The following is a 24462-nucleotide window of genomic DNA, read 5'->3' as shown; positions in this document are numbered from 1 at the left end:
CAACCGTTTTTATGTAACAGCCGGTAACAGCTGTTTACATTCCCGGCGGGATTCTGCTCACGCGCACACATTAGTGGGCGCGTGTGAGCAGAAAAAAATCACGTACATATACGGCCACCCCGCCGTGTTTTGACAATGGGCGGACGGCAAGCGGTTAAAAAATAGATTGGGCCCATACAGTCCAATCACTATGGTTTCCTTTATAAGCTCTTGTCCATATGACAAGGACAGTTGCATTTTTCTATAAATGGTTGTTTTGAGGAACTACGCTCAGTACTTTGCTAAATACTTTTCAGATGCACACAGTAAAAGAAATATGCTCATAAAATAGTCATGTCAAAGTACATTTCTTACTTCCTTTATCGTTTAAAATACTGCTCTTGTTGTTTTGTGGTAAATAACCAATAAATCAAACAGGTATATGTACCTAGTTTAGAAGTCACAGATGTTTATTTTAAGTGCCTATAAACCTAAAAAGCATGATTTTTCTGAAAAAAGAGCATTTACAAATCTACTTGCCAAGGACCAAATGTATTTCATTATGTCATATTCTAAGAATAAGGCTGGGTTCACACCTAGGCATTTTGAATATGCACGTTTTTCGCGTGTTTTTTTACCGTGAATCGCGGTAAAGAAACCGCGCGAAAAACGCGCGTCTCCGAGGGCTACTTTGCTGTATCCCAATGGAACCGCCCGACCAAAACACCCCAAAGAAGTACATGTACTTCTTTGGGCGTAGGGCGGTTTCCCGCGCGGGAACCATGCACATTGAAAATAATGGCATTTCCCTGTTTGAGCGGTTTTCCGCGAGTACGAAAGCGCGGAAAACCGCCTAGGTATGAACCCAGCCTAAGCCAGAGAATGTGTGCCCAATCATCAAGTTGAGTTTTGGAGTTTGTGCAGGTTGTGTATTGTGGTAATTTTGTGGATGTGGAAAGTTTCATGTAAAATATTTAATTCCTCTTTCATGTATGTAATGAATGTATTAAGGAATATATAAATAAATAATGGAAAGTGGAAATGTCTGACATAGAATATCAATGTAAAGGAAATAACACTAATGAAATCAGGAGATTATGAAAATGTATCTAATGGAGGTCTCATGAAGTTCTGGATGTCCCTATAAAATGAACTTAGTACCCAATGCACAATGTGTGGCAGCGTATCACAACGCATATATCGTACATTGTGGTGCTCCACAGGGAACTGAGAAAAATGCTGCATGTTTGTTTATTGATTTGTTGAGGTGTATGGGCAGGACATTCAAATAAATGGGCTGTTTTAACACAACAGACTTTAACACACTGCAATGCGTGTTATTTCATTGGCACAATACACCATTTAGGTGTAAACATGCAGAGCTCCTAGAGCTGTCCCTTAGATGTGTAATACCCCCTTGACACCTAATAGTATGTGAGGGACCCCAGAGCCAGGTAGGACTAGCATTTCACTTCAGGGGTAAGTCCGTGGCTGATTGTGGGGTGCGACTGTAAGTTGGGCCACAGTCACTTTAAGTTGTTTTTAACAAATGTATTCTTTCATCAGCTCACATAGGAGAAAGGGTTTAGGGATACATACACCAAGGACAACTGCAGACTCTAGACTTTATATCCACTTTCAAGCTATGCTTTGTAGAGAGCCTTTAAGGTGATTGTGGCAGCATTGTATGTGTCAGAACTTTAGCTGGTTAGCAGATTGCTTTGTGTTCTCCCAAGAGAGTCACTAGATCCTTTTGAGGTTCCAACCTTCACTTATCTGCCAGCAGATTCACTCTCTCTGGATCTCTATGTTGGGTCAGCTTCCCCCTCACAGGCAGCTTCAGGTCCCAACTCCAGGCCTCCATTTCCAAGCACATGTAGGTCTGCACAAGATCCAGTAACACACTCTCCCCCAAGCAGGAGCCCAAATGGGCATACCTCTGGTTGGTAACAGATTATATACAGCAACATTAGTAATTGTTGTTGTAGTGACAGTTGTAAGACTTTATTAGTTGTGACTTTAGCATGTTATATACGGTTACATCTCAAATGGCACACACTTAATCCTGCACTACAGGCACACACATGCAATCCTGCACTAGAATCTCTTGCATACAAACTAGCCTACCCTCCTTTTTCAAGTTATTGAAGACTTATGTTCCTTTTGCAGAGAGTTGGGGGGAAAGTACCGGTGCTCAGCTGAATCCCTAATTGTTTCTGTGCTCATTGTTCAAAGTCTGAGGGGAGAGCATAGCCACTGCTCAATTTGTAATGTGTGTGTGGTAGGGGTTTGGGTACTGCTCAGTATAAAGCCTCTTGAAGGGAAACTAGTGATCATGTATGCTGGAGGAATGATATAGAGGAAAGACCAAGGTGCAAGCTCTGGGGCTGGACATGCTTCCCAACTTTTGAACTTGAGAAAGAGGGAACTTTGGAATGGCAAAGATGGGAGGCACAGAGCATGCCATGCCAGAAATAGCATGGCTAAAATGCTCTAAATATTGGGCAGGGCTTAAAGGAGCATGGCTAACTATATTCTGAGCCTACATATTGTATACACTGTACACAGTGTATTCTGCAGTTTTTTTTTACCCACAAGTGAGGTCAAGTGAGGTGAGGTCTTATACAACCTAAAGGAAAAAAATTAATATATACAGAAAGCTAACGCTTTGTCTGAACCTACCTTAAAGGAGAACTATGGGGTCAGGTCTTTTCCCCATAGTTCTCCTTAAGGTAACGGGAGGACACAAACTAGCGTTCTCCCGTTACCCTAAGCTCAGTATACCGCGAGCTACAGCTTGCGGTATACTGAGACGCCGCAGCCGGAGCGGATCCCGACATCGATGTCTAGATCCGCCCAGCTGCGTGAGTGACAGCTGGCTCCGCCTATCTAGAGGCAGAGCCAGCTGTACCCGCCCCCTCCCCAGTCAGCACTGGCGGAGCAGGGAGGGGGGGAATCCAGCCCCTCCCCTGTCACGGCAGAGAGCCGTGACAGGATCGAGAGGTGAGCGAGCGCCGGTATCTGTTTGCTCCCCTCCCGATCTACTGAGCCGACCTGTGACAGTCTCATTGTCACAGGTCGGCTAGAACTATGAGGTGAGTGGAAATCACTCATCTCATAGTTCTCCTTTAAAGAATTTCATTAGTTTCAATCTACACAGCAAACAACAAACAATTGGTATTGGTCAGGTCTATGTAATGTACTACACAGCACATAGAGTGTGAGGACAATGCAATGAGCAACATAATGTACAGAGTGCAGCAGTAGGAATTATGTATCATAGAGCCCCTTAGATTGCTGGTCAGTGGAAGAAAAACTGCGAATGGGTTTTATAAATACAGCAAAAACAAAAGATAACCCTAAAGGCACCCTGATAAATAAAGCACAGTCCATAACCTATGCTAATAACATTGTAGTCAGGAAAAGAAACTGGAGTAAATAATGAACAAACCAGGGCAAACATCAGAGAGTTGAATTAAAGATGAATGAAGGGAAGATAAAGCATGTGATTATATTAGAAAAAAGAACAAACAGAAATACATGAAGAATATATGCCCTAAGGAGATTAGATACGTCTTCCAGGAAAGTACCCTCTGCTCCTCACCCTGCAGCATTGTGTGTACTGTTTACGCTGTACACCATGAGTGGGCAGGGCTTAGCAGCAAAGACCTGGGCACTGGCGTGATTGCCGGCAATAAGGGACCAATCACACATACTGTGTTGTACCACACCAGATCAATGTAGGTCACAGCAGGGACTAATAGAAAACAGTTGTTTTTTTATGTGTCCCAATCACACCACAATGCATGTGTGATAGGCAGTACACTGTGATAAAATGCAAACATGCTGCCTTTTAATTGCAGTGCACTGGATTCCACTGCAGGTTGCCGCATAACAGTGCAGTGCACCACGCTGCCATGTGGGAATCTGAATGGAGTGTGCACATTGTACACTCCACATAAAAAAAGAAAAAACGTAAACAGTGACAGCTCTGCCAGTATGTGATACAATGTACACTGCCGAAGCTGCCAAAATGCACTAGCCCGTCTGCTAAAACACAGCATTTTAGTGGATGGGCTAGTGTGAAAGGGCTCTAACAGCGGCGCCCCAAAAAAAGCTTTAGAAGGTAGCTGAAGCTGGGTGCTTGAATCAGTGTTTCACCACCAGGATGGATTCACAGGAAACTGGGATTGTGTGAAAATCTCAAGATAGTCCCATGGAATCTGGGACAACTCTAGGCATGGCTATTTTTGTTTTGTGTTTTTAAATTTAATTAAAGTATTTCTGAAGCCAAAAACTTGTTTTCCATTTGTGACAGAATATCGGACAGTTCAAAATGCTGTCAGTTTTTATTTGCCTTCTTTCTATAATTATATAATTAGGGAGATATACTGTACCTTTACTTCCAGTTATGTAGATTAAACAGGAAGTGAGAGGATCTCTTTCCAATGTGAGGGAAATCCACTTGTAGACAGTTGTCACAGGACCCCATTGGAAGATTGCTCCTCTATTCCTGTTCTAGTGGCAACTCGAAATTTTGGACATATCTTCACTTTTGATCCTAGTGACATTGGTGATTAGGACAATGACAGATAAGGAATCTCCCTAACAGGGACACAGGCAGTGATGAAATCAGTAGTTTTAACTAGGGATGTCCTGATGCCCCCTTTTCAGGACCAAGTACAAGTACTTCCCCTCATGTACTTGCCGATACCAATTACCGATACTTTTTTTTAAGGGACAGGTGACTTTAAATGATCCATAATACAACTACATGTTATGTACTTTGGATCATGATTTAACCTATTCATGTTAGCAGGAGAGAATTGTAAATTTATTGCTGTAATGTAGTGGAGGTGTGTGCTGTATATATGCACTACATATACATTACACACGTCCAGTACACTATAGCAATAGATTTACAGCCAGCCCCGTCCCAGCTTCATCACTCACAGTTTCACGCCGATCCCTGTTGCCTCACGCGGTGCCTCTCGTAGTTGGCGCTGGGCAGGATGGCTGCATCGCGCCTCGGTGCTCGCAATTCTGCCCTGCTAACATGAATAGGTTAAATCATGATCCATAGTACATATACTAGCTCTGCCCACAGCAGTGACGCGACGCTCCTCCGCTCAGCCTGCCCAGAGGACCCGACCACGGAAGGTAAAGTAGAAAAAAAAACACACAAAAAAAGTGCAAGCTTCAGCGCTATGCACCGGGGCATTTTGACAAGTACAAGTACTTGTCAAAATGCCCTATATCAGGCCCGATTCCGATGCTAGCATCGGTATCGGGACATCCCTAGTTTTAGCCCCTCACCGCTCTATCTAAATCTAAAAAGAAAAAATACTTGTTTTGCTTTGTGAATGGCACATGGAATTGTACCCCATTGACACCCATCATACCATAATAATAAACCTAAATAATAAAGTAAAACACAACAATGATTGTGGAAAAACTATAGGCCACGGCCCCGTTATTGGGTTTTAATCAATTTAACCAACAAATAGATTTTAACCTTTATTGTGTACTAGGTCTTAATTTCGGGGTAGGTCTTATTTTCGGGGAAACAGGGTAGATAGGAAAGGTTACACTCATTGGTCAACTGTTTCCCGCCAAAAGCCTGTCACCAATCCTGTGCTCAGCTGACTGAAGGTCTGTCCAGCAACAGTGGTAAATCTCCCTAGCAATGGCAGGCAGCTTGTAACCTGAAAGACATAGCAGAAAGAATCAGCAAAGCAGTCCCAGAGAGATATGTACATGACAGTGATCACAGACCTCTATTTGAATATAATTAGTTTTTAAAAAACACATAGGCGATAGGGGCCACAATCCCATGGGGCCACTTTTCTTATTTTGCTTTCGTGGCCCTAACAAGAAAGTTAAAGGGATGGAGGGACAACATGAGAACTGGTGTGGATCATAGACCACGTTCCGATGCAGTGGGGAGCTGGAAGTGGGGCTTCCTGCTGTACATATCAGAATTGCTCAGCAAAGTTTAGAGAGCCCCTGAAGTAGTAAAACATGACAGTGTCCATGTGTGAATTAAAGAATAATAAATATTAAAAAACAGCTGTGTCTGGAGTCGGGGGTTTCAATAAAAAATATGTTAATGTGAAACCTTTTATCTAACATTCTCAAACAGACTTTTAAGTGGAAGGGTCTGTCTGCTATGATCACTCAGCTAGTTCCAATGTTGTAAAAAATCCTGTATCTCAGCATCCCTCCACATAAGAAAAGCCATCGGCATGTTTATGACCAAAGCTAAAAGACTCACTAAGTAAACGACTGTGCTGGGGAAGTTCGAAATGTTACCACTGGGAAAAGAAGTGAGCCAACTACACTTTCAGTAAATGAGATTTCATTGACGTTCTGTACACAGACTATGCAATGCCCCAGTGCTGCTATGGTTGCAAGGAGTGACTTTTGAGGGTTTTTGGCAGTGTTGGAAAAACCTGGCCGCAAGTTGAAATGGAAAGATCATTAATAAAAATCATTACATGAAACAATGCCTTGTACAGCAATTATATGTTATGCATTCTTTTTTTTTTTAGCACAAATAGAGTTCTGTTAAGATATGTGTACCTCTGCACACATCTATTTCTTGATAGCATTTGATAAAAACAAAACAAAAATACAATTGACCTAAAGCCATTATAGTTTCACTTTAAGGGAAAAAAATACATTCTATTTGCATAAGTATATAGTTCCCATTTTTTTTTGGCTGGAATGTAGGAATGGTTATAACCTCAATGCAGACATAGACAACAATAAAAACCTGAAAGAGGTTTTAACCCTTCCCCAGTCTACTAGATATTTTTTATTGTTGTCTGTTTTCCATTGAGGAGATTTATCTTCAGTTCCTGTTCTGTGCCACCCATCACCTAGACAGGAAGTGAATAAAACCTGAAAGAGGTTCAAGCCCTTCCCAAATCTTCTAGATTTTTTTCTATTGTTGTTTGTGCCCCCATTGGAGGAATATCCACCCCCTTCCAGTTTAAACTGACACCTGCCATATAGACAGAAAAATAGGAGAAATTGCCCAATGGGGACAAAGACAGAATTAAAGCTGGCCAAATCAGGGTAAGTTCGGCTTTAAAGCCAACTACAGCCAAAACCTTTTTTTAAGATAGAGTTAGGGAGGGGTAAAATTGGAACTGCGGATGGCCCTGTCAGCACTACCCAGCTTGACAAAAGTTGATTGTTTTGATTGACTTTTGTTGAAAGAGCAATGTGAAAGATTGTCGGCTAAACAGTTACTGCATTCAATGAGATGTGGTTACTATTCAGGTATTTAGCTGCCACGGGTCTCGACAGCTACTGAATACTGGCTGAATAGCTGGCAGGGGAGATTCCTTCATCCACGCTGTTTAGCAATGGGGTGAACACGAAAAAATCTTTAGGGGAATGGCCAGCTTAAAAGGAGAACTATGAGGTGTGTGAAAATCACTCATCCTCAAAGTTCGAGCCGACGAGTGACCATGAAACTGTCACGCATCGGCTCAATAGATCGGGAAAATGAGCGAACACATACAGTCGCTCGCTCACTTCTCGATCATCTCCCTACAGAGAAAAGTGACTGTCAGTCACGGGTCTCTGCAGGGATTCCAATAAATACTAGCCCTGTCAAACTCCTTAGCGATATGTCCCTTGTAGTGGGGGGTGCTCGCAGTGATTGCAGATGGCGCCGCAAATGTCAGCAGAATTGTAGAAATGTCACCAGCACACCAGTCCTTTTACGATAGCATAAGCTTCATTTATGGAAGTTTTTTGTCATATGACCATATGTCATATGACCAAATTGGGTAAATCTCGACGGGATCCGTCCCGGCTGCGGCGGTCTCAGTATACCACGAGTTATAGCTCATGCTATACTGAGCTTTGGGTCACGGGAGGAGGTTAGTATATGTCCTCCCTTGACCCTTAAGAGAACTATGGGGAAAAACACTTAACTCATAGTTCTCTTTTAAGTCTTTAAGAGAGAAATCTCAGCTTCTATCTTTAATTTTCAAAGCTGAAACTGAAGATAGAGGTTGATTGCTTACTCTGGGCAACTACTGCAGATTTTGTGTGCTCCAATTTTGATAAATTCCCCTCTACGTCTCTTCTTTGCATATAAAGTATGTCCCATGCTGCCTCAAATACAACATTCTAGCAGTAATAATGAGGCGGAAGCTGGCATTGACCCAATACTTTCTGAGCCTTTCACATTGTGTTTAGCATTATTGTGTTGATGAAAGAGCAGCTATCTATTCAATTTTGCTTACTTATGTGACACACAGTTGTCTGTAAACTTTGGTCATATAACTTTTTGTTGGTCTTTTTTTATCTCCAGTGTTTCCTGCTTTACAATTGAGGGACCATCTTAGTTTGGTAAACCCACATTTCACATAGTCCTTTTTAAGTAATTCAGTTTTTTGTCCCTCACTCTTACAAGTTAGTGTTATGCAGAGTTCTTGATATGACTGACTGTGCACCTCTAGTCTGAGTTACTGTACCCTACAGCTGCTTCAAAGTGATGGTTGGTTTCTTTGTGGCTTCTGTCACAAGCCTTGATCTTGTCCACATAGAAAGTTTTGGGGGATGACTTGTTGTAGGAAGCCTCTGAATGGTTTGATTTAACATCTACTTCCTGAAGATAAAACCTACTCACTGGGACATCCAAACACTAAGATATTGTGCTATACCCTTTTCATTATTTATACAATTGAATTAGCTTATCTCTAACTTCTTTGGGAATTAAGTCTTCGTTTTCACAGCTGTCCTTTAGAATTCAAACCAGAATAATACTTCCCTAACTGTGGTGATTTACCCAGAAATTGTGCCATTAATTTGGATGATTTACTGGTGGAGACCAATTATAGGACAGTTAAATCCTTGTTAGGCAATTGTTTTTCACCTGTGTAAACAGAGCTTCGAGAACACAGGGATTACAACCTTGCATAAACTGTATATTCCATTACTTGTTTTTCTTAAGAATTTCTTCCAACTAAAAATCTAACATAAATAGAACTTTGATTTTCAGTACTTCAAAATTAAAATGTAACGGAAATGCATTTTCATTGGAAAATGTGTTATCTGCTACGTGGAAAGTACCGGTCAAAGGTCTGCTGAGTGTCTTAGATTGCCACCTTTGAGCTAGTATAAATTTAGTAAAGTGTTTACGTATCTAAATCCAGAAACAAACATTGAATGCATTACAGGATATCAGTCCTTAGATGAGGTGCCTGCATTATTTTTATGAGTCTTTTTTCCTTTATTTTCACCTGGTAATGCTGCAAATAACACACTTCCTGTACATATACAGATCTGTGGAGAGAGCCATTGTTGCCACCTGTAACAAAGAATGAAATGCCTTGTTATGCCATCCAACATCCAGTACTGACAGTTGAATTCTTTTGATTATGTGTCTGTTGCTTTAACACTACACACAAACTAACGGTCATAGGCCATACATGAAGCCCATCTACAGGCAAACTAAGAACTACCCTTGCAGTTGGATTACCCCCACACTGCAAGGGATACATGCTCATTGAAAATGTATTTAAGTACCTTAACCAATAACAAGAATTTAATTATTATTTGTGCATCACTCAGCTCTAGATCCTCAAATCATCTCTGAATTGGTGCTGACACTGTACTTCCTTCTGGAGGGTGACTAATTTTGTTCCTCATGATCCCTGTTTGTGTTGTAAAGTAGCCACCACTCCAAGCTTGCTCCTGTGATAGACTATAATCTCAGTACAAAATGAGTAAACTAAACACGAGTTGGTAATTAGTATCATTGCGATCCATGTGAAGTCTATTTAATATCTGTGTTATACTTACACATGCATGAACCTAATAACAAAAATATATCTGATGCTATTTGGAGAGGCAGGACTGAGCTGATACTTCACCATAAATTGCCTTCAGTTTCTTTGACACCTTTTATAATCCACCATAAACCTTAATATTTCTTTATATTCTGCAGACAGTACACAATTCGCTATCGAGAAAAGGGAGAGTCTGCACGTTGGGATTACAAGGAAATAAATACTCGACGTGTGCTGGTAGACAAACTAAATCCCGATGCTATGTATGAATTTTCCGTCCGTATTTCTCAAGGAGGTGAAGATGGCCAATGGAGCGCTTCAATTTTCCAAAGAACTCCAGAATCTGGTGAGTGTTAATAAAATTAAGAAAATACCCAACCATCACCTATAACAAGTTTAAAGCATTGTACAATTATATGTTATTTTTGAAGGAAGTTCCTTCCTTTAGCTGTGTTTGTTTTTATAGGATTATATGTATACACTGTGCACTTTTTCTGGTGTCCCTGTCGCCAGCTTATAGTATGTGTAAGTTTAGGTATTGTGATTGTCAGTTTATTCTGCTCTTTTTCAAATTATTTAATAGGATTTACCATTCTCACACCAACATCATACTTAACTAATTTGTCATCTCCACTCCAATAGTATATGAAGGGGTGTCCCAAAGAGAATAAATGCATAAATAATCAAGAAACATTGGATTTTCACAGAACTATGAACTCTAATGGATGCATTAATTCAACTAAAAACGGGCAGATCAAATAAAAAATATTTAGCAGTAGTGATGAGCTAAAGAGCCCAGGTTCAATGTGTGGGCCATTCATTGAACTCATCATAAATTCCATAAATTTTAGAGACAGCAGCCAGAAATTTTGTACAGACTTGCTGCAAATTATGTAAACAGTTTTACTAGGCTGCAAATAGAGTGGGAGAAACAAGGCAAGTTTTATTGTGCAATACAATTTAGAGTGTATTATTTCTGACACTAAAGCCAAAAAATGTTGTACCGTCTCCATGCACACTGACAGCCATGTGCTTCTTTAATTTTGTTCTGTGGGCTCAGGGCTTTAATGTAAAAGTGATCTTGGTGGCTGCAGAGTCGCCCAGTTACTTTTACATGGCTCACAGGTGTCATATCCCCTCTAGTTCCCAGACTCTGCCACTATTTCTGGGAGTCCAGGACCACAACAAACAGTGTCAGGATGGTGAGCAGGGGGACATCAAGGAACAATTATTCCCTAATATCCTATGTACAGTGAAAACCCAGACGTGCTCAACTACAAACATTTTTGGGTTCAGAGTCATTGAATTCCTGGTTGAGGAGCAGTCCTATGCTTGTTTGGCTGGAGCAGAGGAGACATTAGGAGTCTAATAGACCCTTAAGTCGCCATAAAAAACGCCTGTCCTAGTGCTATCACATTTGGGGCTTATTAGTCCTGGGGGCTTAAAAGCACCCCTTCATACACACATGAATGCAAATGCGCATGAAGGGCATACACATCTATGTAGACAACAATTTTATAGCCTATATTAGGTATCACCATGCAGTCAAGAGTGAGAGAAATAATTCTAAGTTCCTTATTTACAGTTGACTCTAAATTGAGGAGTGGCAATGGCTTTTTAATTGTCACCTATTGATTATTTTAGTTATCGTAATTTTTGCTATTTCATGGGCACAGTTTTGAGGCTTGTTATTTTTGGTATCTATTTACTTAACACAATATCATCTTTTATTTTGCACAAAAAATTTACATTGAGGACAAAATCTTTTTGTTTACGTGCACTAAAATTTATTTTACTGTATTTTTTCCTGAAGGTTTAGCTTTGATAAATTGTTGTACAAATATTGTGCAACATAAAAAATTAAAACTTTACATTTTACAGTCTCTGCTTTCAAAAAATATAAACTTGATTGGGGTTTTTTTTGTAATTTAGCCAAAAATGCAGTTTTGCATTTACAAAAATTGCTCTGGAGGCGAAGTGGTTAAACAATATAATATAGGCTGCATTTTCAAAACGTCACACTGCATGAGTTTTTTAAGCCCCAAAGTCCACATTTAGAAGTACAGGTATTCCTCACTTAACGACCGAGTTCCGTTCCTACGACCAGGTCGTTAAACGGATTGGTCGTTAAGCGAGGAACTCTATACAGTACTGTACTGCATTAGTACAGTACTGTATTGCGTGGTCGATGTACAGTACCGAACAGTGTACTGTACATCGGGCAATGAAAATACTTACCGGGACCCGCAGTGAAGATCGGAGGACACCACTTCCGCGGCGACACGGCGCACTGATGCTGACGCACAAGGTCGGAGGTCGATCAGCGGTCCGTCGTAAGTGCGAGTGGTCGCAAAACAGGTAAGTCGGTAAGCGAGGAACATCTGTATATATTTCACAGATAAAAAGGAAGAAATATAGTACCCACCCCGTAGACAGTATTTAAGCACTTTTAGTAGGCTGCATTTTAATGAGGGAAGACAGCAGACCTTTAATCCTTAAATAACATTACAGTGTATTTATTTCACAGAAAAAAACACCAACATATTGTAGGGAGTCTGTGCGCAGAATTTAAGCACAAGTACTATTTTGAAAAGGAGACGCAACTATCTTTCAATCCAAAAATTTAAAATTTATCAAGTGATAAAACAAAGTCTGCAAAATATTGTGCTGTCTCCATACAGATTATTTAAGCACTTTTATTAGGGCACTTTTTCACAGGGAGAAACTAGGAAGATTATAAAGAAGACATCAACATTAGAGTGAATTATTTTACAGAAAAAAATGCCAGCAAAATATTGTACTGACTGCATACACAGTATTTAAGCACTTTTGGTAAGCCACATTTTGAACAGGATGGAAAACAGTCAGCTTTCAATACAAAATCCAAATTTAGAGTGTATTTATTTCATAGAAAAAGAAGACTTCTTTGTGAGAGCTATACTATGAATTATGGACAGGGAATACATCATTATTGAAAGATATAATAAAATGTATAACTAAAGAGACAGTAGATGTTTAAAATGGGGCTCGTCATCTTCTGATTTAAATCATATGCTGTATGAGAGATGTAAGATTAGGAAAGTTTGGAATAAATTAGTGGAGTGGCTTGAAAAACTAACTCAGCAATGAGGTATACTCCTCTTTGAGAAAAGAGTGTTTTCGGACCTAATAAAAGGATCTGACAAGGAGTTAATAATAATTTTGTTCCTTGTGGCCTTGAAAATGATTCTAAGTAGGTGGTTGAAAAGGGGTTCTCCTGGGGATGGCTGTACAGAGACATGTGTACCACTAATTTATATTGGAGTTCTATGAATATATGTGTGTGAGACATTGATTGTGCATTTAGAAAGCTTATTAAGTTATTAAGCTTTGTAAGTTTTCTTTTTTTTTTGGAAGTGCTTTTTTGTAAGGTTTTTCTACTTCCAATAAAGACAAAAAAGAGTGTATTTTGTCATCGTCATTAACTCACAATTAGAGTTAGAATACACTATAACGGCAGGCCATTCACCCCACTTCGGCTGTCACTTCAGTTGCTCGGCCGCCTTTGGCTGCTGTACGGGCTATTGTTAATAGCCCATATAGCAGCCCTTTGTTTCGACTGAACTGAAGGGCTCTGGCGGCCGAAGAGAGCCGAAGGATCAGCCGAAGCTACGACTTGGCTCAATAATGAATAACCCCCTTTGAGGTCCAATGCAGGATTTACCCTGCAGAAAAGAAGTCAAATTTTGCAGCTGTGGTCCAGTTGTGGAAAAAAAATATGTGTGGCAATTTTGCAGTGCTGGGACACAGGAATAGGGTAGAAGAAGCACCATGAGATGGTAATGGTGGCAGGCCAGAAGCAGTGGCAGGAGATGGTAATAGTTTCAGGCCAGCAGCGGTGGAAAGATCTAGTAATGGTGGCATGACCCAGTAATGGAAGCAGATCAGCGGTGGTGGCAGGAGATAGTGATGGTGGCAGGCCAACAGTGGTAAAAGATGCTGGTAATGGTGGCAGTCCAACAGCGGTGGAAGGAGCTGGCAATGACAGTAGAAGGCGTACTGGGCAAGCTTCCAGTCCAACCTGGACACCCAAAGGTCCTCAGTTCGAAGGTTGTCTGCTTCTGCCCTGGACCACAGGTGATCTGAGATCATATGGTTTGGGTGCTGCCTGTGTCTGGTGCCAGCAACCAGGACAGTCCAAAGCATATTAAATAATGACTTTAAAGCATCGCTAAGACAGCCACTTCTGCTCCTCCTTTTAGAGACTTTAGGATCCAAGCCATGTTGCCTAGCAAAGGGGATCCTGCCACTCTCTGGAAAGACAGCCAAGAGGTTCTTCCACAGCACCTGCCTAAAGTAGCACAGTTATTTCTCCCTTTAGGATGGCAGCGCTTTGGTCCCTCTCTTTAATGGCCCAAATTCACCACAAATTTCCTGCAACGGGGACCCTGAATTCTTGTTGAGGTCAATGATTTCATACCATCCCCGTACTCCCAAGGTTTGGAAGGGGTAAAAAAGAAGTCCTGACTGACTCATGTCCTTTTCACAGCTAGCACAACCATTCTCTTCCTCCTTGTTCTCCTCCTCTACCCGCTGTTGCATCACAGGGATGGTGTCAGCTATGAAAGTATCCCATAGGCTTTAAGAGAACTGGAAGTCCTCTTCTACCTTCTGCTGCTGTGTCTTCAGCGCCCAGTCTATTACACCATGCAATGTGTGCTCCAGCAGGAACACCAGAGGGATTGTGTCACTGGCTCTCTTCCCCAGCTTGAAAAAGAGGGAAAACCCCTCTAATCATGTTGCCATTGAGCCCCTCTGCCACTGAGTCCCTTCACATCATCGTACGGTGTCCTTCCAGTGAAGATGGAACCGCTGGGCTATGTCATCGTCAATACTTTCTACACAGAGGTTTTCACAGTAGTGGTGACTCCTCTGACTGCTACAAGCCGCTGCAGCAGCACCTGTCAGCTGATCCTCAATGAGTCTTGAGTATCTTACTATCTACCCTTAGTGACAGCTCCATTAACCATTAACTGCTGTGAGTGCAATACGTTTACTATGTTGTGTTTATAAAGCTGTGTTAATTTTGTGCTCTGGTCGTTTTTTATTGTTACTCTATTGTTAGCTAAATTGCTCCCCCCACATGCACATTCACGGGTGTATCTCCAGAAGATGCCTGTTCCCTACTTATGTTATTATGAATATTGGAGTCTACTCTGTATGACAAGAGCACAATTTTTTAAGGCGTTACCCCTTTCTCTCCTTGTGATTGCATTTTACTATTTTATTCCAAGATTCTTTTACACACACTTTTCATGCACATGAGCTTTGTATTGAAAAATCCCTTGTTTCCTCATGCATGGGAAAATCAAATGATTAGCATATTTACCAAACTTGATACACTTCAGGTAGAGGCTGTAAGCCGTTATGGTAATGCCAACAGTAGATGTGTTAAAAAAGCCAAGACTGCTGAGCTATGTGGAGTGGCCCTGGGGAATAACAGTGGCCTGCAGCCATGGTGCATTGCCATCTGGTAATATAGGATGGTGTTCCCTCCGCTCTTCTGCAAGCTGCCCCTACTCCTGGATTACATCCTACCTCAGAGATGGTGTGTCTTTCTCACAATTTCCTCCTGTACAATCTTTGAAATCCAGGCACGGTCTGCCTCCTTATTAGCCTCACCCTCCTCATTCCTCAAGCCCCTTTGGCAGCAAACTACAACTGCAGGAACATCAATGACAATTTCTGCTCCCTGCCTGTTGTACCATTCCTCCATGTTCCATATGCTGTCTTCCTCCATTTTCAATAAGAATTCTTGAGCATTCTCCTGCATCATGGTACTCACGCTGTGCTGAAATAATTTAGCCGACTCCTGCATGGCGGTTAGTCGGGCAGCTGAGGAATTCGTTGTAGAGGAGGAAGAAGAGGGCCCATTAGCAGCTGCTAATAAAAATGCACTGCTCTGTGTCTAGAAGGTGGATGAGGAAGGTTTGGTTATCCATTCCCTGACCTACTCCATGTGCTCTTGCTGTAAGAAAAGAGAAGGCAGATATACCATGCCTCCCAATGGTGCCACCTGACCACAGTTTTGTCTGCTGATGCAAAGCCTATTCCTCATCCCCCCTTACTAGCTGCTAAGAACCTCTGCAGCTCTCATACAGTACTTTTGTGTAATAGTCCTTTAAAGTAAGTATGTAAGTGTTTTTTTTCTTAAATCTTAGCCAATAGGAATCTAGCAATGCATTCCAATTGTCAAAAACATATTTTTTTCTATTCTGACATGGCTCCGTGTAAGAATAAAGAAAAAAAAGACAAATCAGTGTTTCTCTCCTGGGCGGCCGCGAGCGGGAGACTCCCGGAGCGCCCGGGAGAGTTTTTTTTTTAAAGGCAGCAGAACCGCCGGCCAAATATGTTCGGCCCGACCCGAAGCCACATGAAGCCACCCAATGTACGGCTGATTTCAGCCGATATACGGCTGAAATCAGCCGTACCAGCCTGAAGTGAATAGCCGAACAGCGTTCGGCTCACTTCAGGTCGGTCTTTCACTCGGCTGCCTACGGCAGCTTAGTGAATTGACCCCATAGTTAGATTGCTGCATACTTGCACCAAAAAGGTTTCTTTTACTGTCAGCTTCATTGCGTTTTTATGATGTGCTGTGAGATGTTGATACATATAATATTTGGCCTGGGCTGGCATTTGACCACATTGATAGATGCCAGGAAAGTTGTAGCATGAAAATGGGGGAAACAGGATAGAAAAACAGAACTGGATCAGAGCCTTACATATAAGATCAAGAGACACCAATGTGCCCTAAACCTTTTAAATATTCTACTTCAATATTTTTAACGCAGGTAAAAAAGAGCCACTACAGTTCATTGTTTTTTCAGTACAGTATTGTGTGTGTGTCTTAGTAAAGTTTGGCTAAATGTATGAATGTAGACTTTACAATTGTGTAAACAGACCCAAAACGTGGTCACACATAAGATGATAGGGTTGCATGCCCATGCTCACACAGGAGATATGATACAATTTGTAAGATCTGGACATTCAGCACTTATTCCAAAGTTACAGATTGTATGTGAAGCAATGGAAACATTGTCATGATGACTACACATCACTTACATGCCACCAGATTTTTTATATAGCTAATTGGAGTGAGTCACTCCACTGGAAGTGCCAGCATCTACTGTAAACTGTTGTTTGGATATGTTCAATGATACAAAAATATCATAATGTTTTTTTTATTTATAATGATGGGATGTTCCTTGAATGTGTTAATTTTTACATTTTTAATGAATATTTAATAAAATTATTAAACAAATTGATACTTCTTTAAATCATATTGTGATAAAAAAAACTAGACGATATTCTGTTTAGGAAAGAAGGGATATTTATTGTACAGTCTTTATGGTGGATGTATGCTGAAAAAAGTTAACAATAACAATATCTTGTGAATTAAATGACACATTTATACTTTAACATGAACAGCCTTTCTTATAGCTGTTTTTCTTTCCAAAGCTCCAACAACTGCTCCAGAGAATCTGTATGTGGAATCATTAAATGGCAAAAGTACAGCTGTGACTGCCACATGGGATGAACTCATTGACTCAGCTGGCAAGATAAAAGGTAAATTCTGCAAAACATAATATTATCTATGTTGGGTTCTCTTAAAGGTAAGCTTTTAGCCTTCCTTATTATACCAACTATAATAGTAATCAAATGTGAAGGAGGTTCCAGTAATCAGTGTGGGAACGAAAATCACAAAGTTATGAATATGTATGTGACCCAAACAATCCCTGAGGTCCTTGTTCAGAGGTATGGTTTTGGGAAGTTATAAATATTTGGGGCACCAGAGTGTTTTTTCCACTCCTGAGCTTCTGCCTGGAGAGGATGTGTGTTAAGAGTGTCTCTGCACTTGGACAGCGCCTCAGACTGGGGCATGTACTGTAGGCCCAGGGACATAAGCTACCTGCTGGAGTGGATATCTGGAGATAGCTGGGCTTGCAAAGACTCTTCTTGCTGAGAAGTGTTGCAGAGAAGCTAAGTAGAAACTACTTCTGGACTCTATAAGAAGGATTCCTTGTCCAACAATGTATCTTTGACTGATATGAAAAGGGTCAAGAGCCAGATTTTTTAGAGAGAGATCCACTGCAACTCAAGAAAGACTGTGACTGTTACAGGGTCATTGATCTATGGGATTAATTTACTAACATTAAATAGACTGTTCACTTCACAAGGGAATTTGCGCTTTGCAGGGAAAGTTTCGCTCAGCTTAGTGAATAAGGTGAAATGGAAAGTGAACAGTCTATTTGCCTTTAGTAAATTAACCGCTATGTGTCTGCTCACACAGGACCAGCAAATTACCTAGATGCTGCACGTAAAGGGACTACTGCTACATCATAGTATCTGTCTTATTTTTGTGCTATTTTGGGGTATTCTGCACCCCTAAATCCTTTCTCCTAGAGTTCTGCAATAAAAGGAAAAAAAGACTAGAGTGAATGCCACCAAGCTTATTTTTTTAACCCTACTTAGCCTGCTTCACTACGTAGGTGGTCATTCCACTTCACCCCTTAATACCTAACCCTTTAAGAATAAAAGCACAAAGTATGTAGGAAAAATGACAGACCTCTGTCACACCCCCAGTTACACAGTGAAGAATTACTCAAAAAAATAATTGGTTAAACTAGCAAGAACTTGTTTTTCACCTTTACATTTAGCTTATACAGGCTTTTCAAAATAACAAATTGAATAAATTAGAGGTTAAATGAGGTGAACTAGTGTTGTAAAACACTTTTAAATAGTACATTTCATATTGAAGTCGATTCTTGAGACCAAAAAGGACAGCTGAATGAAAAAGAGAGACAGAGAAATTTAGTTCCAAAAGAGGAACAGTCCCTCCAAATGATGGACAGTTGGGAGGTATGACTACATCAGCAGAGACGCTCAGGTATATCTGCAGCTGATGCCTGCTCTCAGTCAGAAGTGCTGAAATGCATTTATTGTAATTTAACCTTTGCCTGATTAAAAATGTTTGTGGTTTGTCTGGCTGCTTTGTGCTTTGGATTGATTTTGTTTATGACTTGGAGTACTCACAGATTCTGTTTGCTGCCTTCCTGACCTGCTGACTGTTTTTAGACCCCTTTTCAATTCACCTGCTTTCACCTCCAGTTTATCAGACCTCGTTTTTCTCTCACTTGTTGTACCATGCCTAGCAATGCTTGCAGATGGCTTTTACCCTTCAGTGACAGACAGGGTCCACTGTACCCCTTAACAATAAATGTATGATTTGCTAATGTAGTCCAGCAGGTCTATTTACACACTTAGTTTGCTTGTTAGCTGGCTGTAATACTTCCTTTCCTGCTTCTTTTGTGTATGCAGGGATTATTGGCATAGAAGGACTAATTGGCCAGTTGGACAATTTATTAAGCAGATCCAAGACAGAAATCTATTTTATGGGCTCCACAAAGCAAAATGACCCCGTCTAGGTCCATTAGGTGCATAACCATGCAGTTGAAATTTAAATATGACATATATGTGGACAGGGGGTGATAGATAATAATAAAGTGTTTAATAAGAGTTTTAGTAAATAAAAGCATAGGCCAATGTAATACAATTTAGTATGAAAGGGGGCCGGTATTGGCAAAAATAATTATTTTCATGTGATTACAAGATCTTACACCCCTCGGGGTGTTGGATGTATACACAAGGGAGTGGTTACTAGATGTTGGGAACAGGTAAAGAGTTGAATACGGAAAACTTTGTTCTATTAAAAAGACTAGTCTGCCCTGAAATGTACAATAGCCATAAATAGACAGCGTAATGAGATGAAAAAGAGAGCTAAATCTTTTTCACAACCCCTGCAAATGGTACCTTATATCAGTTTGCCTGCTTATGTGCAGATTATACAGTTCTTGCTGTTAGTGATTCAAAGGATATAATATCTTATTATAAAACATTTAGAGTATATTTAGTAGATGTATGCTTGTCTAGGAGAAACATTCCTTGAAAAAATAGTTTGCAAACATCTGTCCATTTCCATGATACTGGATTCAACATTTGCTGGATTTATTGTTATTTGCCTATCTGGGTATCTTATAAGGATAGCTTGGATAGCTAAAAAACTGTTATCGGTGCATCCCTAATTAAAATACTCTAGAGGACTGAAATTGAAGTCTAGCCAAATAAATGATCAGTAGTATTCAACTATTTTAATTTCTATCACACAACAAAAATTGTAAAATAAGAAAAAAAGTGCATACCATGGGATGAAGCCTGGATTCCTATAAATTAAATTTGAAGTTTAAGATGTTGACTGTGCTTTTATTGTATGTGTTCTTATTTGATAAACTTTTCTCTCAATTTTCTCTTGATTAACTGCATGCTAAAGTGTGTGAAAATGAGCAATACCATAACACAGATTTACATTAATTAAAAAAAAAAACCCATCCCCTCTGAACTTCTCTTTAGAGGTTGTGAGAAAGTGTGCTATTTCTGTATACTAAAGATGCAGAGGGGAATTTATAAAAACTGGAGCAGACAGAATCTGGAGCAGTTGCCTATGGCAACCTATTACCATCCGACTTTCATATTCAAACCTTAACTGAACAAACTGAAGAGAGAAGCTGAGGCAACTGCTCCAGATTTTTCTAGTCCAGTTTTGATAAATCCCGCTGTGTTTTCTAAGCATATAGAGATAGGTAGCAGGTAACATTACTTCTCATGATCTTTGTGATTGACAATGGAAATACAAAGGACAGGTGCTTGCTAACACATGGATAAATGCAGCAAAATATTTGAAATAATTTACATTTTTGCAATATTTTTATTGGATTGAACATCACCCTCAGGCATTGGGTCAGTCACATTTAATCATCATACATTCTTGACTGAAATTTTTAAGATATATACAAGCATTAATATCATAAGGAATCCCAAAAGTATGAATTGCAGTAGAATGTAATAAAGTATTACCAGGGCAGAGATTATTATACTAGCGCCATCAGAGATTTTTTTTATCATTCTTTTCTCTTTGCAAATTTATTTTCCTTTTTTTCAATTATGGTTTTACTTCCTACATTCCTTTTTATTTGAGTCTTTCTCGACACCTGTTCCTGTGTAAAAAAACATGAAACTCTTGTTATCGTATATTTAAAGGGCCAGTTCACTTCAAATGTATATTTCCGTTTTGGTAGATGTTCGAGAGTTAAACAACCTAAAAATCATATTTATCTCTCGGGGATTGTATTGGTGCGTGTGAGTTTCCAGGTCTGCGTGCCTGCTTTGTACTCCTACTGTATATATTTTGTATCAAGGAGAATGTTACAGAATATGTCGGAACATCCAAAACTCCCAGGTGGATTAAAACAGATTTGGAATTATGGCAGGCAGATCTCTTGTATTCAAGCCACAAGAAGTCATGAAATGATTTAGGGGGTTATTCACTAAGCTGCCGAAGGATCTAGCCATAGCTTCGGCTGATCCTTCGGCTAGCTTCGGCCCCAGGACCCCTTCGGTTCAGGGCTGCTGTATGGGCTATTCACTATAGCCTGTACAGCTCACAAAGTTGGCCGAGGGGCTCAGTGGAGTCGAAGGCATATGCTTCGGCTCGACTGAGCCTAGGTGAAATTTGAAGCTGGCCGAACGGCCGGCCATTGGCCGGCCGACAGCCTGCTACTGATGGCTGGGCGGGGCCAGACGTCATCTCACAGCTGGCTCCGGCCACTTGCAGAGACAGATCAGCGCCCCTGGTTACCAGGTAACCAAGGACACCGTTCTGTCATTACACTGAGAACCCAGATAATCTCTCTGCGGTCTGGGATGTGTGCAATGAGAGTCAGCTCCGGATTACACGGCCAGTTTTTCACCAGCACTTCTGCAAAACACACATACATGGATTAATGTTTTCCTCAGATCATTTTCTTTACTCAATATCCAGCACATGTGCATAATGTTTTTTATTATAGTCTTGATAACTTACTTTTTAGTGGTAAAGGGCAGCCGACAGAATGAAGGCATCGAACAACGATATATGGATGAAATCAGCCGTACAAGCCTGAAGTGAATAGCCGAACAGCGCTCGACTCACTTCACTTCGGGTCAGTTATTCACTCGGCTGCATACAGCAGCTTTGTGAAAAACCCCCTTAGTCTAATGAGTTCTACCTATAACTAAAATAAATGGGGGGGATGAGCTATTTAACAGTAGCCTACTGTAATCCTGTAGAGAAGGAAAACTGAGTGACATATCAGCCAATGTTTGGTAGTTTAAGGGAAATATAGTGGACGTGAACACATATTCTGAGTTATTCTTGCAGTGTTTGCCTTAAAGCAAACCTGGAATTTGACCATGCAGAGCAAAAGCAACATGCTTGCTTTAATGCCTGGTTCTTCAGCACCACACTGGGAGTGTAAATTATCATTAAAATGCTGTGTTATATACTTAAAAATCTTACCTTACAGCAAGCCAGCTCCTACACACTCAAGGCACTGTGGGGAGGCATGCGAGTCAAGTGAAGTGCTCTAGTCGCATCCCAGTCCCTCCTTGCTGCTTACCTATTCACAAAATTCCTTGAGGTGATGTTTTTAATACTAGAGCAGACGTAATCTGGAAAAGTTGCCCTTGACAACCAATTAGCTTCGTTTTTTTATTTTCTAAAATTAACTGAACAAAAGATAAGCTGATTGGTTACTATGGACAACTGCTCCAGATTCTGACTGCTCCAGTTTTGACAAATTTCTCTTTTCTCAAATAAAACACCAGGGGTTATTTACTAAGCTGCCGAAGACAGCAGAGTGATTAACCGAGCCGAAGTGAAGTGAGCCGAACGCCGTTCGGCCATTCACTTCGGCCCTGTGTGGCTGATTTAATCCGTATATCGAATAAAAACATCCATACATCGGCTGGCTTCAGTGCCGAAGTGGAGAAGTCATTCGACTCAGCTGATCCAACATCTGGGGCAGAAGGGCAGTTAGTGAATAGCTACCTCCGAGGTAGCAAGCAGAATAAAAAAAATGTAAACAAAAGAAAAACAAAAATACATTTTCTAAAAAAAAAATGTAAAAAGAAAAATTATACAAATTTTGAAAAAATAATAAAAATAAGTAAAATAAACAAAAATAAAAAAACAGCGTGGGGTCCCCCTTCTCAAACCATACCAGACCATCTATGTTAGGAGGAACTCCATTTTAAAAATAAATGCGTGGGGTTCCCCCCCAAAGCCATATAAGGCCCTTTAGGTCTGGTAGGAATTATAAGCAGGAACCCCAACCCCAAAAATGGGGGGGGGGGAACGTGGGGCCCCCCCTAAAATTCCTAACCAGACCCTTAATCCGAGCACAGGCCTGGCAGGGCAGGAAAGGGGGGAGGGGGGGCAAGAGAGCGGTGTAAGAAAGAAACTGATGTAAAGTACATCATGTATGTATAAATAAAATTCTTTTTTTTTTCTCATGAATGATGCTACAGAATAATGTGATAATTGCTGTTTTTCAACCCGTCACAGAATACATCATTTCATATGCTCCTGCGATGAAGCCATTTGGAGGCAAATCTGTTACATACTCAGGAACTACTACATCAGCCATAATTGATGGCCTACAGCCTGGGGAACGGTACATTTTCAAAATCAGGGGAGCTAACAGGAGAGGGCAGGGCCCTCAGTCTAAAGCCTATACAGTCATTATGCCAGATGGTAAGCATGCATATTTAATGGATTTACGCATCTGTTTTTGCTGTTACTTCATGCTTTTTATTGGTTTCTTCTGCTTCTTTACATGTTCTGCATGACCATGTCTTGTAAACACAGTGTTTATTTTATAGCTTATAAAATGAGAATCTAATAGCTCCTGTTTAATGTTAATTTTATAGCTAATTACATAAATTTACATGCTATTAAAAATCTCTTTCAGCAGTATTAGGATAGAAGCTGTTGGTATGTTAAGGGAGCATTTATGCTGAGTATTTTTACTGTGCTGTTGACACTTAAAACTGCATCAAAAGTACAAGACTAGCTATATCTTTTATTTTCAATGTTACCGTTCAATGTTAAATCTTTGAGGTGCAGTGCAATTTATGAAAATACTTTGTGCGGCAGGTTTCTTGCAATTTTGGCAAATATGTAGGTTAGGAGACCAGTTTAATCCAACCTGAAAAAGTCAAAGGCCTATAAGTATGCTATATTCATTTGATACAGTAGATTAGTATAACACAATTTCTGTCCATTGTCTTGAAAGTTTGTATGTTGTCATTTATGCTTACTGCTTTTTTGGTTTTTTTTTGCTTTTGCCTGTTCATTTAACTACCTTTCTGTACATTTTGGTTTGACATGCTATTCATTCTCTGTAAGTTGTCCTTAAAAGGACTCTGTCAGGTTAATAAATATACAGATGAAAGGGCCCCACAAGAGAAGAGGTAGTATATTCACTAGGGATCCACCGATACCGTTTTTTCGGTATCGAGTACCAATATTTTTTTTCAGTACTTGCCAATACTGAATGCCGATACTGAAAGTCCCATTAAAGAAGCCGGGTGGCATGTAGTGACTCACCACCCGGCTTCCCAATTAGCCAGGAAGCCGTCTCCGTGCTCCCTTGTCACCAGGTGACGAGGAAGCATGGAGCCTGGTTTCCAGCCAATCAGGAAGCTGGGGGGGGGTGGGGGGGGCAGGTAATTACTCGCCATCTGGCTTCCTAATTGG

At 40.5% G+C, this 24462-nt stretch overlaps 1 protein-coding gene across 1 annotated transcript in view; it reads left to right on the top strand.

Annotated features, from left to right (window-relative positions):
- The window catches only part of FNDC1 (fibronectin type III domain containing 1), a 138179-nt gene that overhangs the window by 62918 nt on the left and 50799 nt on the right, over window positions 1–24462 (top strand). Inside the window, 3 exon segments of the mRNA XM_018565606.1 lie at window positions 9950–10137; window positions 17289–17396; window positions 23269–23457. Of these exon segments, the coding sequence (XP_018421108.1) occupies window positions 9950–10137; window positions 17289–17396; window positions 23269–23457 (485 nt within the window).

Source organism: Nanorana parkeri, unplaced genomic scaffold (genome assembly GCF_000935625.1).
Source record: "Nanorana parkeri isolate BGI_ZX_2015 unplaced genomic scaffold, ASM93562v1 scaffold866, whole genome shotgun sequence".
Taxonomy (NCBI): Eukaryota; Metazoa; Chordata; class Amphibia; order Anura; family Dicroglossidae; genus Nanorana; species Nanorana parkeri.
This window is presented reverse-complemented; position numbering and strand designations above follow the sequence as displayed.